General features: G+C 40.0%; 1 protein-coding gene across 12 annotated transcripts in view; it reads right to left on the bottom strand.

Annotated features, from left to right (window-relative positions):
- Positions 1–17,267, bottom strand: part of PDLIM5 (PDZ and LIM domain 5) — a 142,129-nt gene that overhangs the window by 19,619 nt on the left and 105,243 nt on the right. For 7 of the 12 annotated variants that reach the window (XM_039322865.1, XM_039322868.1, XM_039322874.1 and 4 more), the window contains one exon: positions 13,950–14,131. In XM_039322865.1, coding sequence (XP_039178799.1) covers positions 13,950–14,131 — 182 coding nt within the window. The remainder of the gene's footprint in view (positions 1–13,949; positions 14,132–17,267) is intronic. The other 5 variants (XM_039322867.1, XM_039322870.1, XM_039322873.1 and 2 more) reach the window with 1 other exon arrangement.

The raw sequence follows: 17,267 nt of genomic DNA, 5'->3' as shown, positions 1-17,267 counted from the left end.
AAAATTTGTGGGGTTTGCTTTGTTCCTTCCAAAGTCCGTTTCAGAAAGAAGAAAATTGGAGTATCGTCCCATTAAGTTCATGCTTGCAACAGTCAGGAGGGCAAAAAATGTGTTCTGGAATAGTATGGAGTGGAAATGTAGTATCTTAAAACTGCCACACCTTTTCCAGAGATAACATATACTAGTTTAAGAATTTATAGATAAGTGACATGATTGCCTTCTACAAGAGAACTTTTTTGCCTTTCAGTCTGAACCGATGCATATCCCTAATGCCTACATACTTGCCTTTGTAAGCATATGGTTTACATCTTGTAGTATTATTTGCAGTAAGCTACATAATTAACATTTGAGCCAAAGGAGGAACTTAACTTTTAAAACTGTTGAGATCAAATATTGTACAGCATCATCATTCTGCATTGAATTCAATGTATGAGGATGTCTTTATGGCATGGGACTTGAATAATATATTTTTAGACATGTATCCTACCTACAATATTGAAAACATAATACAATATTTTTATTTGTGGGAAGGCTACAATTATTTTACATGAAATAAATGACTGAAGAATTGTATTAGTAAAGTTTGTTATTTTTCTGGAAGCCACCATGGAATACATTACTACTGAAATAGAACAATTAGCCTGATAACAATTTCACGACAAATTAAAACAAATGTCAATGGGTTTAAGTTTGAGAAGATAAGGAAGAATCATAGAGTTGACTGGCAGAGGGATAGAACTAATTTTACCAACCTTTTGAGGAAAGAGATAACTTTGGTAGATGATGGGGGGAATCAAGGAACTGGGAAAAAAGTTGGCAACTTATTTCTTTATGTATTCATATTGTCCTTATTTTTAACTGCTTGTGTATCCAGTGTAACTAAAGTATCCAGTTGTAATCCAAACTATAGTTATTGTATATCAAATGATGAGATATGGATGAAGTCACCCATATTCCATTGTACCTAACACAATCAGGTAAACCACGGCATTTCTATGGTGATACAATGATCTCTGTATCTTCAGCTGCTCTCTCCCCCCCCCCCCATGCCAACACCTTTGGTTGTATAAAAATCCTATGTAGTGACAGCTTCATTTTGATCTGACAACAAATCTTTTTGAAAAAGTGTATGTTACTGCAGGACATCGCAATAATTAGCTAATCAATATATAACAGTTTGGTCACCAATCTTTTCTACCAGGTGAGTAAGTAAGGAAAACTGAATGCAATCTTCTGCTTTAGATTATTTATACAGCTTTATATCATAAAGATTTCTGGGAAAATCTCTGAGATTTTATAATAAGGGATACTTGTAAAACAATGGCCATAACTATGGTTGCAGTGACTCAAGACCTGCCAGTGCACTTCCAACATCTTTTCAGTTTAACTTTTAAACCAGAATTGGATAATCCACTAGAAACTGGAAAACCATGAGTTCTAGTCCTGCCTTAGGCACAAAGCCAGTTGGGCAACCTCGTGCCAGCTGTTCTCTCTCAGCCTATGAACCCAGCAATGGCAAACCACTTCCAAAATCTTACCAAGAACACTGCAGGGACTGGTCTGGGCAGTTGCCCAGAATCAACACTCTAAGGCAGTGGTGGCGAACCTATGGCACGGGTGCCAGAAGCGGCACTCAGAGGCTTCTCTGTGGGCACACGCGTCGTCGCCCCAGTCCTAGGCCTTCAGCTGGGTTTTATAAAACCTTTTTGCTTTAGGCCTCCGCCACCATGTGCAAAAAAAAAAAAAAAAAAAGGTTCAATCAGTCAATTTCAACTTCTCCTGGGAAAAAAAAAGTTCTTGCAAAGTTGGAATTGATTGATTGAACTTTTTAGTCCCACCCAGTCTGCCGTTACCAATGCAGCCACGCCCAGCCAATTGGTCACACCCAGCCAATGGCCCACACTCACCCAGCACTCGACGATGCATAAGTGGGTTTTGGGTTGCAGTTTGGGCACTCAGTCTTTAAAAGGTTCGCCATCACTGCTCTAAGGTATACATATACACAAACACACACATACACATAAAGGGGGAGGGGGGAATTGTTGACTATACAGTCAGTAATTAAATGAACTAAAGCAGTGGTTCTCAACCTGTGGGTCGGGACCCCATTTGGGGTCGAACGACCATTTCACGGGGGTCGCCAAACAACGCAGTCCGCCATTTTTCCCCCCTTTTCCTTAGCTGTGCTACTCCCTTTTATTCTATTGGCTTTTGAAAGCCAATAGAATAGACTCTCTTGAATAGAGTCTAATTCTATTGGCTTTCAAAAGCCAATAGGAATTGTCCAGGCTGTCTCTGCCCTGCTGAGCCCGCCAAAAGTCCCATTCTGCAAACGGTGCTGCACCAGTTGAGTAGTCCTTGACTTACGACTGGTTGAGTAGTCCTCGACTTACGACCGGTTGAGTAGTCCTCGACTTACGACCGGTTGGGGGGTCGCGGCATTAAAAAGGTTGAGAACCACTGAACTAAAGGAAGTCACATATTGGAGATTTTAAATTATGGTAATTTTTCCCAACTTGAGGATCCTATCAATATGTGGACTGGACATTTCTCAGAATTCTAGGAATTGAAGTTCATCCATCTGAAAGTTATCCATATTGAAAAACAATGACATGGTTATAATGAAGACTGCTTATGCCATATGTAAAATAATCCTCCAAAGCAAATTAATTTCAAATTGCAGTATTTGGGCTGACCTGGAGAATGCTGACTCCATCTGGCTGCCAAAAGCGGCAGACTAAATGAGACAACGAATAGGGAGACTTATTTAAAAAGTTAATAAAGAAATGAAGCTGTGGTTTCCTTGAGAACAAGATGGAGAGAGACTGTGGCAGGAGGGTGGCTCAGTGTTAGTGGGAGGAAAATGAGTTGGAGCATATTAATGTAGTCCATTTGCATCTGATGTGGGAGGAGATGAAAGTTGTGAGAAAGAAGAGCATTTCAAAACTCTTATTCTAAATAAAAAATTCTGAAATTGTCTCTGCAAGGTACTAGATACGAATAATACACCGCTTTAAAATCCATTTAACCACAACATACAGGTGCCTTTGTTATCCAGGGCTCCACTACTCATGATTTACCCTACAGTTAATAAAAACAGACCAGACTTCATTAGCAGCAGGTAAGGCTTTCATATATTTGCAGTTCTTTCTCTCTCTCTCTCTCTTTCCACGTGCAAAATGGCAGGTGGATTTTGTACATGAGTAAAGCAGGTTTTTAAAGGTCTTCTTATCCATGGTTTTGTTATCTGCAAGTTGAAACAAAACCATCGCAAATATCAAGGGCCACCTATGAAAATTCTATCAGCTGGTTTTTCTGGTTGAAAGTGAGTTGCATAATCATCATATTTTACATAGGTAAAAGAAAAGGGGGGGAAAAAACCAAAGGTACATCTATTCTGTTCCATAATGCTTGCAACAGGTTAGCATCTCACATCACAAGGAAATGCCCCAGCTTTAACAGGTGATGTTCACGAAGACCTTTGGTGTGGTTTCAGAACACTTTGCTTGGCTACACTGGAATTCACATTCATTAACCTGTCACACCCTGTGGTATGCCAAAACAATTTAGTATTATTAATACTGGGCTGTCTATTCATCAGGAACAAACTCCTCTGATGTTGCTATTGAACTTTAACTGTACTCAACTCTTTCAGGACACTTTTATTTAAATGTCCTGCTCAGTTTCAAAATACATGCTGCTGGTCTATGATCAAATAAAGATTTAATGAAGATGATGAAATACAGCAAAGAAACTTTGTAAAAACCAAGTCAAAATCAAATCCACCAATGCTGTATGGGTTTTGTATCCGAACAGCTCTAGTCTGCCACCCCTGACACTTGCAGTCTTCTCAACTGTCCACTCCTTAAAAGTTTATTGAATTAATTAGATCAGGGGTCTTCAAACTTGGCCCTTTTATGACTTGTGGACTTCAAGTCCCAGAATTCCCCAGCCAGCATGCCTGGCTGAGGAATTCTGGGAGTTGAAGTCCACAAGTCATAAAAGGACCAAGTTTGAAGACCCCTGAATTAGATGGTGTATATATATAATACCAGCCGCACAGTGCCATCCCAATTAAAAAAAAAATGTTGCTCAGCCTCATATCAATTATAAGCATTTTGGAAATTAAAAAAGGGAGCTAGTTCATTGCTTTATTTGGAAATGTTCCCGTTTTTCCATTAAAAGAATAAAGATAAGCAGAATCACAGAAAACATATTGGATCAGCTAGAAGGAAAAAAACGTATCTATTTGCCTTCAGATGAACAGATGCTACATTTTGGGTTATATTGTGCTGGCATTCCTGTGATGAATGACCGACATCCAGTCTTTTGAAATGGTTGTGGTCATGCCTATAGGTCCAAAGATGTTGCCCACCCTCGTGTCAAATAACACCCTCTTCACTTCTCTGCGGCACATTTAGTCCTGCATCGACTGATACTACAAAGCAGCAACTTGTTAAGTATAATCATTGTTCCAATTGCACTAATTGGTCCAGACATATAAGCAGCATCTAGAATTCCCACATTATTAGAATCTGTTTTGGATAGTTTTAAGTCTACAGTATTTTTTTTTTTATAAGCAGTTTAAAGTTCTGCCAAGTTGGATATTGATAGTTTTCAAGAATTCTGGGACTGAAAGATCCCACATGAACAAACATAAGACTAAAGGTCTTAAAACATATTAAGAATCCTTCTTACAATCTTAAGGTGAGACTAATTCCACACGTGTTATGATTTCTGGAAAGTCCAGAAAGTGTTTTACGGGGATGGCTATCGACTTCAATACAGGTAGTCCTCAACTTATGACCATAAAAGTGCTCAAAATTTCTGTTGCTAAGCAAGACAGTTGTTAAATGAGTTTTGCCCCCATCATGCAACCTTTTTTTAATCACAGTTGATAAGTAAATCACTGCAATTGTTAAGTTAGTAACATGGTTATTAACTGAATCTGACTCCCCCATTGACTGCTTTTCATAAAGTCCCAAAAGGTAATCATAAGATCCCAGGACACTGCAATGGTCATAAATACATGCCAATTGCCAAGTGTCCAAATTTTGATTGTGGGGCTGCTGCAACAATCGTAAGTGAAAATCAGTCACTTTTTTCAGTGCCATTGTAATTTCGAACAGTCACTAAACAAATGGTTGTAAGGCAAGGACTGTATACTGAACGTTTAAGATGAGGAGGAGATACTTATTCATATCACATAGCCTTGTCCTATTACTGCCCCATTTTATTTAATTTCCATCAGTTTTAAATTGCCATTTCAAAGACTGGTATGGTTTAGAAATGAAGTTTCTCTTCAATTGCATACCAATGTGGTTATCACCATATCAAACATTCAAAATTAATTCACAAATTTACCAGTATCTCTTCACATACTCTTTATACGCTGGTTCTCCATAAATATTATGATCAGTATTTATTCTGAATAGTTAAGATTTAATAATGAATTTAAGATTGGTCTGAATAGTATAAATATACAATATGTCTATGTGTTTGTTGCTTCCTTTGTTCCTTTTATGTTTTCCGCATTTTTCTTTACATAAAGTAAGTCACAAGTTTGGGAGTTAATTATAAAGGTCAATTTGTAAGATTTTCAAACACTGGGAAAACAGTGAACTAAGACAGGGGTCCCCAACCCTCTAGCCATGGTCTAGTACAGTGGTTCTCAACCTGTGCGTCAGGACCCCATTTGGGGTCGAACAACCATTTTACGGGGGTCGCCAAACAACACAATCCGCTATTTTTTCCCCCTTTTCCTTAGCTGTGCTACTCCCTTTTATTCTATTGGCTTTTGAAAGCCAATAGAATAGACTCCCTTGAATAGAGTCTAATTCTATTGGCTTTCAAAAGCCAATAGGAATTGTCCAGGCTGTCTCTGCCCTGCTGAGCCCACCAAAAGTCCCATTCTGCAAACGGTGCTGCAAGTTGTCTGCAGCGAAGGCGAGTTGTCTGAAAGTTTCCACCCCTCCCTGCTGAGCAACTACTAAAAATGTAAGTAAAAGAGGGCCAGGGGTGGGAGGTGGGAGGCCGGCGGGCACAAGGAGGGTTGCTGGCACGCGTGGGGCCTGGCGGGTGCCTTACCTCCCTTGGGCTGGGCCAGCTGGTGGCCCAGCTGGTAGTCGGCCTGTGCCATCTCTGCCGCTTGCCAGCTACGCCTCGGCTGGCGCAGGGGGCGGCACCATGCATCCGCGGCGCTCCTGGGCAGGGAAAGTCCTCGACTTACGACCAGTTGGGTAGTCCTCGACTTACGACCAGTTGGGGTCGTGGCATTAAAAAGATTGAGAACCACTGATCTAGTACTATTTCGTAGCCTGTTAGGAACCAGGCCACGCAAGCAAGTCAAGCTTTGTCTGCAAATCTGTGGGATCTAGATCAGAGGTCCCCAGCCTTTTGGGCACCAGGGACCGGTTCTGCGGAGAGAGGTTTTTCTGTGGGCCGGAGGGTGCGTGGTTTTGTGTTCTGCCTGCAACCTGCGGATGGGGCTTTGCTTGTTTGTACGGACCGGTTGCTGGCATGCTGCAGCCCGGTCCTGGTCCATGATAGTGCACAAACTGAACTGAAGGTGCTTACATTGTGAGATGGGTAGCTACATAAAATAAATACATAAATAAATAGTATTTTCATTTTTCTAAAGCTTCCCAAGAAGAAACACATGTTTCAGAGCACTGCAACACATATCACTTCAGATTACTATAGAGGCCAAACTTAATTCCAGATTCTCAAATTCTGGTAAATTTGAGGAGAAGCATAGTTATCACTTAGCATCACTGTAGCTGAAACTTTTTTTAAAGCAATAAAATGAATAACTAATGATGGAAAGGAATGCAAGCAGAATCACATGCCTATATTGTACTCTTAATCTTGACCCAAACAAAGATTTGTCTGCCCCAAACATTCTTATATTTTTTCACTCCTGTATTAGTCCTTTTCAGTTTAAAAGGCAAGCTCTCCAAAACAAATCTCATTGCTTGGAAATGGCTTAATTCTATTAAACAAAGTAGTAAAACAAATGAAAGATAAATATAAATTACAAGCAATGAGATTCATGAGAAACTTTAAAAAAAAACGTTCAAAATATTGCCCTGCTTGTGTTATAAAATACAGGGGTTACACACTTACTTCTACCATCATGCAGAATACTTAGCAGGTTAAACATTAAAGATCTTTTCTGTTAAATGTACCATAAATGAAAGAACACTGTGCACTCAAAATATAAGTTGTCCTCTAAAAGTTAACCCCCATTTCATCTCCCATTAGAAAGAGGAAAAAAGAAAGACAAAGAAAACAATTCAAGAAAGTACAAATGCAATGATTTATCGCCACCTCAAGGTATTTTGAGGTATCACACCTCCAAATCCCCTCCAATTATTGTCAAACATAGCCATAAGACAACCAGGCCACACAATTAAAACTACCTACCACATTAAATATACATTTTTGGTAATTAAGAATAATTGTGAATCCTTTCCCTAACAATATGACATTTTTTAAAAAAAGAAATGCATCCATTCACAAGTGTGGTTGAATCTAATTGCTTTATTTATTAGATTGATTGATTAACGGATTGCCTTGGAACCTCTCTTTTCTGCATGTGGCATACATATTATTCCACCTTCTATTTTTCCCTTCAACTGTCACTCTGTCAGGTTGTTCTATTGACAGATATTGACTGGTCCAAAGAATACCTACTGAGCTTTAATATCTGAGGTAAACTATGGGTTTCACCTATGCCAATTCAAAACCTTAACCAGTATGCCAATTGACTATCTTTAAAACTAGAACAGATCTAACTAGATTAAAAGTACCCTGAAAGAGTAAATTAGTTTTTTTTAAGTAACTCGGAGGGTCAAGGGCATAACTTGATAAGTGGTCAATTTCAGTTGGCAAATCTCAGTTAAAAAGGTTCCCAAAAGAAAGATTGGATGAATTGATTGGACTGAATGAAGAAAGATAATTAAGAAAAACTGAATTGTTGTTGTTGTTAATTGCGAAGTCGTGTCCGACCCATCGCAACCCCATGGACAACGTTCCTCCAGGTCTTCCTGTCCTTTACCATTTTCTGGAGTCCATTTAAGTTCACATCTACTGCTTCAGTGACTCCATCCAGACATCTCATTCTCTGTCGTCCCCTTCTTCTATTGCCCTCAATCTTTCCCAGCATTAGGCCCTTCTCCAGTGAGTCCTTCCTTCTCATTAGGTGGCCAAAGTATTTGAGTTTCAACTTCAGGATCTGGCCTTCTAAAGAGCAGTCGGGGTTGATCTCTTCTAGGACTGACCGGTTTGAACGCCTTGCAAGTGCTCTTTTTTTCTTATTTTAGTATGAAGCACAGAGAGTTCAGAACAGTTCTCTGCCAAACTTTTCCCACTACAAAAGAGGATTTTTGAGGGGCAAGGATGGAGTGTTGATTTAATCTTTCTCCACATAGTAGAAAATCTTTTAAAAATCACAGTGGAGAAAACAAAAGAGATTGTACTTATTCTACAAATGTGTGGTGGCAGAGGTATTTTATACCAAAAATACCTCTTCAGCATTTATTTATTTTATTTTATTTTTAAAATTTATAAGCCGCCCCACTCCCGGAGGACTCTGGGCGGCTAACAATAAAAACACATAAAACATAACAAAACGAACAGCACAAGAACAGTCATCCAGGGGTCAGATTTTATAAACCCCAGGCCTGCCGGAAAAGCCAGGTCTTAAGCAGCTTACAGAAAACCAACAGGGTGGGAGTGGTCCTAATCTCCGGGGGGAGCTGGTTCCAAGAGGTGGGCGCCATCACAGAGAAAGCCCTCCTCCGCGGCCCCGCCAAATGGCACTGCTTGGCCGACGGGACCTGAAGGAGGCCCAGCCTGTGGGATCTAACCGGATGAAGGGAACTATGAGGTAGTAGGCGGTTTCACAGATAGCCTGGCCCTGAGCCATATAGGGCTTTAAAGGTAATAACCAACACCTTGAATTGGACCCAGAGACCAATAGGCAACCAGTGCAGCTCACGGAGGATAGGTGTAACGTGGGTGTATCGAGGAGCACCCACTATCACTCGCGCGGCTGCATTCTGGACCAACTGTAGTCTCCGAATACTTTTCAAGGGTAGCCCCATGTAGAGCGTGTTGCAGTAGTCCAGACATGAGGTGACGAGGGCATGAGTGACTGTAAGGAGAGCCTCCCAGACCAGGTAGGGTCGCAACTGGTGCAACAGACGAACTTGTGCAAAGGTCCTCCCAGCCACAGCCGTCAAATGATGTTCCAAATTCAGCTGTGGATCAAGGAGGACACCCAAGTTGCGAACCCGCTCCGAAGGGGGTATATTTTCCTCCGCAAGAGTCAACACTGGACAGCCGACATAATCCTTGGGAGGCAACATCGGTCTTGTCAGGATTGAGCCTGAGTCTGTTAACACCCTCCAGACCCTCATGGCTTCGAGGCAACGGCCCATCACATCGGCCGCTTCACTGAGAGAGCTCGGGGAGGAGATATACAACTGGGTATCATCAGCATACTGATGAAACCTCACCCTGTGCTGTCTGATGATCTCACCCAGCGGCTTCATATAAATGTTAAATAGGAGGGGGGAGAGGACCGACCTCTGCGGCACACCACATTCAAGGGGCCTCGGGTTGATGTCTGCCCTCCCACCAATACCGATCGTGACCGGCCAGAGAGGTAGGAGAATCACCGTAAAACAGTGCCTCCCACTCCCATCCCTTCAAGCCGTCGCAAAAGGATACCATGATCGATGGTATCAAAAGCTGCTGAGAGGTCAAGTAGCACCAAGACAGAGGAATAAGCATAAGTTCAAAACAAGCCTATAGTCCAGTTATGGCGAACCTTTTAGAGACCGAGTGCCCAAACTGCAAGCCAGAATCCACTTATCGCCGGGTGCCAGGTGGGCGTGGCTCACTGGGTGGGCTTGGTTGTGGTGGTCATGGCAGACTGGGTGGGTGTGGCCAAGGTGAACATGGTCACCTTGATGTTGCTCATGGGGAGGGATGCCTGTGGGGGCCGCGCAGGGTTGGGGGAGATCCAGGGGGTCTCTGGCAGGTGGGGCGATGGGCAGGAAGCTCGTCCTGCGGGGTGAGGCGAGGTAAGGCGAGGCAGGGGCTGGGGTGCCACTGTCGCAGGGCAAGGCGAGGCAGGGGCTGGGGTGGCTGCTGCCTGACACCATTGGCTCCTGCATAGAGGCCAGCGGGTGCATGGGGGCCGACAGTGTCTGTCCGTAACCACAGCCTGCTGGCCCCTCGACTGGCATACTCTGGGGCTCTGCAGCCTGCCGCCAGCAGTTCAGAGAAGCCATCTCTGAGCTGGACAGCCGGCCGACAGCTGAGGAGGTGATGCAATGGGTCATGCCCGGGAAAAGGAGAGCATGCGAGGCCAGGAGGGATGGGACGGGAGGGAGGGAAACCAGCCATGCTCGGATGCATCCGGCCACATGGGACCTTAGCGGGTTAGTGGGTGGCTGGTTGAAGAGGGACGGTTGCCATCTCTGGGGCATGGTGTGCGTGCCCACAGAGAGGGCTCTGAGTGCCACCTCTGGCACATGTGCCATAGGTTTGCCACCACTGCTATAGTCCTACCATTTTAAAGTCAGCAGACCTTTCCATAATAGTCAGATAATGATTCCACATTGAGCAACCACAGAGCTATCCCAGAAGATTTACAAAAAGTCCTTTATGTGAAGACAGCCAGAGATTAGCCAAACAGGCATGAAGATGTTGTCAAGTTTCTAGAGAAATCTGCTTTTCCTTGTCTTTATTGCTCCCTTCGTTCTGCCATCAGTCCATATAAATATGTAAAATTATGGGTGAAAACATTCTCTGGACGAGAAGCCCATCAGGAAAACTAAACTGCAGTTTATTCAGGACTGGCCATTTTTATAAGAGTGAAGACTGAATTCCACATAAATAAACTTTATCCACAATGATAAATTTTCCCACACCAAAAAAAACATTACTCTAAAATAAATGAAACTCTGAGCTAAATTTAGAAACTTTAAAGAACCACATGTATCATATTCAGTTTATATTAACTGACAGTACTTAAAACAAAAGTCAAACATAAGCACCCCAAAAATCAGTTAAGTACATTTATGATTTTACTATGCATATGAATCAAAATCTTCAATTGGAAATATATTTACTAAAGTATTTGAAAAAAAAAAATAAGACATACAGATAATCTTTAGCTTACAACAGTTTGTTTAATAATGGTTCAAAGTTATAATGGTCTTGGAAAAAGTGTTTTATGACTTTTGTCACACTTATGACTCTTCACTATCCAGTCACATGATCACAATTTGGGCACTTCCCAATCAGCCCACATTTATGACTGGTTACAGCATCCTGAGCAAACATAATTACGATTTGTAACTTTTTCCAATAGTAATGTCAATTGGAAAAGCTGGATTCACTTAACCACCACAATGATTCACTTAAACAAATGCAATAAAAATGGTCATAAAATCAGGTCCAGTTGTGTGATGAGTTGCTTTATGACTGCACCAGTTCACTATGGAAATTCTGGTCCGAATTGTGGTTGTAAGTCAAGGACCACCTACTCAGGTTAATAGCCTATAGCAGGGGTCTTCAAACTTGGCCCTTTTATGACTTGTGGACTTCAACTCCCAGAATTCCTCAGCCAGGCACACTGGCTGAGGAATTCTGGGAGTTGATGTCCACAAGTCATAAAAGGGCCGAGTTTGAAGATCCCTGGCCTATAGTTTTCTTTCCTTATTAGATTTCAGCAGCACAATCCAATATGTTTTAACTCAGAAATTTCCCACTGAGTTAATGAAGTCAACCTTTTAACAGATTTGCTTTGTTGCTGTGTTATTGCAGCCTAAGGAAAAACAAAAGGAGAATCTAAAAACTGCTAATATGCTCGTTTTAGAATTACCAAATTGCTATGTGCATAAGTGTATGATCTACCTACAAATGATAAGGAAAAAAAAACAATAATTACAAGCTTGATTTCTAGTGTACTGATGCCTTATTTAATTAATTAATTAACATAATTCTAGACTGCAGTCTTATGCTGAAGCATCGTAAAGTTCATGGAGCTCAACTGAATGAGAAAAAAATGATTAAAACACAACAGCATGAAATTGCTGTTGCTTAAAATCTTCAATATAGACTGTACTGAATGAAAGTGAGGGGGGGGGGGAAACCAATTCATACCTAACATTCACACAAGGAAGGTCTCTATAAGTCTAAAATTTTGAAACAGCAGCCTCACAAATATCAAAGGAGAGAATGATCATACTGCCCCCCAAAAAATCAAACTTAGGAGTTATTCCTAGATAGTGCTTTACAAGTGACAGTAAATCAGCAAGACTATTGTGATGATTAGTGTCTTAAAAAATTTAGCAAGTTTTTTTTAATACAATACTGGTTGTCCTATATGGCAGGTTGGTTACCTTATTTGAAAATGGCTCTGTAGCTAATGAGAACCATGGTGAATGCTTTAGCAAAAGTGTAATAATTATGGTATGGCAATCAAGTTGGTGACAGACACTCCTGGCTAACATGCTCATTTGGGCCCTTGATAACAATGATAAAACTGTATGTACCCCCTACTCAATTCTGCATATTTCTGAGTGAGTACAACACATAGGTGGTCCTTGTTTAAAAACCATAGTTGGGACTGTCAACTTAGTTGTTAAGTGAAGTGGTTGCTCAGTGAAACTGTCACCGGGGTTATGATCTCATTTCAGCTTTCCTTTGTTCAACAGGGCTAAAACAAATAAAATAAAAAGATCTAAAACTATGGAGAGAGAAGGAAATTCTTCTATCCTAACTTCTTTCTCAAAAAAAAAAAAAAAAAAAAAAAAATCCAGCTCTCCCTTGAAAAACATTTCCTATATGGAAAACAATTATTTAAAATTGTTTAAAACATATTAAGAGCCATTCAATATACAGTCTTATATTATGCCATAAAGTAGGCATAGGCAACTGATTCGTTCTCTATTCTCCTTGTTCTATATATTATTATTTACTGAGACTCTAGCCCAGGGATGGCGAATCTTTTAGAGACTGAGTGCCCAAACTGCAACCCAGAACCCACTTATGCATCGTCAAGTGCCGGGTGGGTGTGGCCCACTGGCTGGTGTGGCCCATTGGGTGGGCATGGCTGGGGCGGTAATGGCAGACTGGGTGGAACTAAAAAGTTCAATCAATCAATTCCAACTTTGCAAGATCTTTTTTTTCCCACGAGAAGTTGAAATTGACTGATTGAACCTTTTTTTTTTTTTTTTTTGCACATGGTGGCGGAAGCCTAAAGTGAAAAGGTTTTATAAAACTCAGCTGAAGGCCTAGGACTGGAGCGATGGCATGCGTGCCCACAGAGAGGGCTCTGAATGCCGCCTCTGGCACCCGTGCCATACGTTTGCCACCACTGCTCTAGCCCAGTCACTTTTCTAGCGAGAGTCACTTTTCTTCCATTATTAAACACAAAGTATCATATTCTAGTGTCCATATAAACTGACTCAACATATAGTTGTACTAAATTTATGGACATGCCCTATCTTGGTCACGGTATTACATACATGAAGACAGACCTGAATCTCTGCTTTGTCCTAATTACAAATATATGTGCAGTAGGATGTATATTTTTGTATCATATGGTACACAATACTAACACGCCAAATCAGTATATGAATAAATTCCATATTAAGCAAAACCAACTCCCATGCTTCTTGTCTTAAAAGGGCAGTCTTTATTCTTCACAACAATTCTACCTATAGTGGATCCAGTTGTGAAAATGCATTTTATTAATTTTGATATGCTTTTCTGTTTTCTATAGTTTTGTATGGCATTTTAAAATTAAATTTTCAACCAAAATAAAGCACAAATCTGGACTCGATATCAAATTTTATTAGGTATCAATATTTGTATATAAAATATTTGATTTCAAAATCAGTAACCACACAAACACTTCAGTAATTTACCTGATTGCTTAGAAGATTCCCAGCCAGAGGTTTTCTCAGCATATTGAGGTCCTGAGGGCTTGAATCCTGTGCCAGAAGCAGCTGAAATAGGCCTACTGGCGCCATTTTCTGGGTTTTCAGGCACGTTTCTTACAGCAGCAGCTGTACAAGTAGCAAATTGTGTGGGTTCCAAAGAATCGCTGCTTGAAGAAAAAAAATATTAGTTTAGCACAATCCCCAAACAAGCACAAGAATTCAATGAAAATGTTCCTTTATACAAATACAAAGAAAGTTAATTTTAAGTATTAGCAGAAAAACTGCTCCTTCATTGTTTATTCTCAATTTTGCACACATTGCTGGAAATTTCATGGGACACCCTAATCCATATTACTTTGTATGTCATCCATATGTGAACTAGGTTTCAGATAAACTAGCTGTGTCATTAACTGCAGTTTATAAGGATCTCATTTTAACTGCTTCTTATGACAGAGACAGTTGGTGCCTTTCCACTTGTACTAACAAGACCCACAATTTTGATCTTAGATTTAATGCAAAGATATGCTTATGTGAAACACATTCTGATTGATTTGTTTTTGACAATAAATATAGAGGCATTTCTTCAAAGTCCAGAAGGATTCATTTTCACAGTATATAAAACAAAGATTTTCTCGTTACCATGAACAGAATTTCAGGCAATTAAGTAAGCATCCAAGAAAGAGGAATTGCCTTTCACAATTCAATCCCAAACTAAAAAAGATGACTTAACAAGATGTGGTCAGACAAGTTTAGAGTTTAAATTATGAATATAATGATCTAAAACATTTGAGGGCCTTCCTGTTCATTTATTCTATTTTAAAAAATGGTTCTGGCTGTTAGAATATATTTTACAGATTGAATTTAGTATCCATCATTTATTTGATGAAAATTTCAATTCAGCAAATATGAAAGTTAACATGCCTTAAAGCGAAAAAATATTATGTATATCATATACATAACTGGTAAGATCTGCTGGTTAAGAAATAGTGAAGACTGAAGCAATTTGGGGGGGGGAGTTTACATCTTGGGAAATGACAAGTTTCTCTTGGATTTAGTTCTAAGTTTGCATGCAGGTTAAGTCACTTTGGAAATTCTATATTTTCACTATCAAAACATTGGTCTGATTTAGTAAATCTGTTTGAAAATATTCCAAAGGAAATAACTGTATGGAAGCATTCTCAAACTATACATTATAATAATTATAGCATTTGGCTTGCCTTCTTCGAATCTTTTCTAAATAGTAAAGCTATGTAGACTTTAAATTCTGCTTATGGCTGATGGTGGCAGTTTTCACAAAAGTATTAGTAAAATACTATAGTTATTAAACTATTTTATATATCTTTCAAGATCCACTCTATACATGTATGATTTTTTTAAAAGTACCAAAAAAAGCCATGCTCTTTTCACATTTGCATTGCTTTGGAACCCCTGATAATCAATGAAGACTGCATTAAGTCTATAACTAACAAAGATGAAATTGACTTCACATATGGTTCTGCTGAAGAATATATTAACATAAAGACTGCTGCCGATTCTTTATCCAAATTTGTGTACTGTTCAGTAGGTTTTGTGCCTTCTTTATCTGGGTTAAATTGCTTTATCTTAGCCCAGATATATCAGGCATGAAATCTACTGAACAATACACAAATTCAATGGAATTATGAGATTACAGGTATTGGGCAAATTTTAAAAAATCCCTGTACAGGTAATCCTCAACGTACAACCACAATAGGGCAAACATTTTGTTGCTAAGTGAAACATTTGTTAAGTGAATTTTGCCCCATTTTACAACCTTTCTGGCCACAGTTGTTAATCATTGCAGTTGTTAAGTTAGTAACACAATTGTTAGGTGAATCTGGCTTTCCCATTGAGTTTGTTTGTTTTAAGCTCGCAAGAGGTGACCACGTGACCCCAGGACTCTGAAACTATCATAAATATGAGTCAGTTGCCAAGCGTCAGAATTCTGATCATATGATCCTGGGAATGCTGCAATGGATGTAACTGTGAAAAAAAGTCAAAAGTCACTTTTTTCAGAGCCACTGTAACTTTGAACAGACGCTAAATGAATGGTTCTAGGTTGAGAACTATCTGTATTGCCAAAAGCATTTAAATATGTAAATTTATATTGAAAGATATATGAAAAGTGGGATGAGCCACGCTAGGAAAGCTAACTCGTAAGCATGAAACTAGAAACTGTGGGCATTTTAAAAGGAGGAAAGGCTGAAGTCTAGCCGAACAATTGGCTTCACATGAAACTTTTGATTTATGGCACATGCTATGCCTCTTGTGGTTGGCAAAAGTCTTTCTGTCAACATTTGCAGCAGACCTCACACACCAATAACATTGGAACTAGTTTTGTAAGACATTCATAACGAAAACAGAGAACATTTTGAGTTCCTGTGGCTGCATTCCCTCTGGGTTTCCTTCCAGAGTTAATCTTTATATTATGCTTATAGTTATGCTCATGGAAATGTTATCAATATGCAACATCCTGATTTTGAAAAAATGCTAATTTCCATAGCAGATTGCTTTCTAATATAATTCTGTGCATTGGAGATTGATTAATGCAGTGGTTCTCAATCTGTGGGTCGGGACCCCATTTGGGGTCGAACCACCATTTCACGGGGGTCGCCAAACAACGCAGTCCGCCATTTTTTCCCCCTTTTCCTTAGCTGTGCTACTCCCTTTTATTCTATTGGCTTTTGAAAGCCAATAGAATAGACTCTCTTGAATAGAGTCTAATTCTATTGGCTTTCAAAAGCCAATAGGAATTGTCCAGGCTGTCTCTGCCCTGATGAGCCCGCCAAAAGTCCTATTCTGCAAACGGTGCTGCACCAGTTGAGTAGTCCTCGACTTACAACTGGTTGAGTAGTCCTCGACTTATGACCGGTTGGGGGTCGCGGCATTAAAAAAGTTGAGAACCACTGGATTAATGGATCCTGGTTTAAGGAAGAAAAAGAATACAACAATTTGGCATCTGTCAAGTTACCATATCCAAAAGGATACCAGAACACACATGAGGGCAACTGGATATATTTTTCAAGTAAATCTATTTTCATCACTATGAAACAGTTCGGGGGGAGGGAGGGAGGGAGGGAGGGAAGTAAGTAAGTAAGTAAGTAAGTAAGTAAGTTGTCTTTTTTCTGCATTTAAAATCCCTTGGAACTCAACAGGATTTTTATTTAAATTCCTATCTGCAACTTCAAGGTCTCCATCAAGCATTTATAGTATATTAATTACTGTATTTTAATCTAATTGCAATTTTGCTATCCATAACAGATGGACTATCTGTTCACTTATTTA

This window comes from Crotalus tigris, unplaced genomic scaffold, assembly GCF_016545835.1.
Source record: "Crotalus tigris isolate CLP2741 ecotype Arizona unplaced genomic scaffold, ASM1654583v1 scf7180000024151.2778019, whole genome shotgun sequence".
In the NCBI taxonomy this organism is placed as follows: domain Eukaryota; kingdom Metazoa; phylum Chordata; class Lepidosauria; order Squamata; family Viperidae; genus Crotalus; species Crotalus tigris.
The sequence above is the reverse complement of the archived record's forward strand: the minus strand, read 5'-3'. Positions and strand labels throughout refer to the sequence as shown.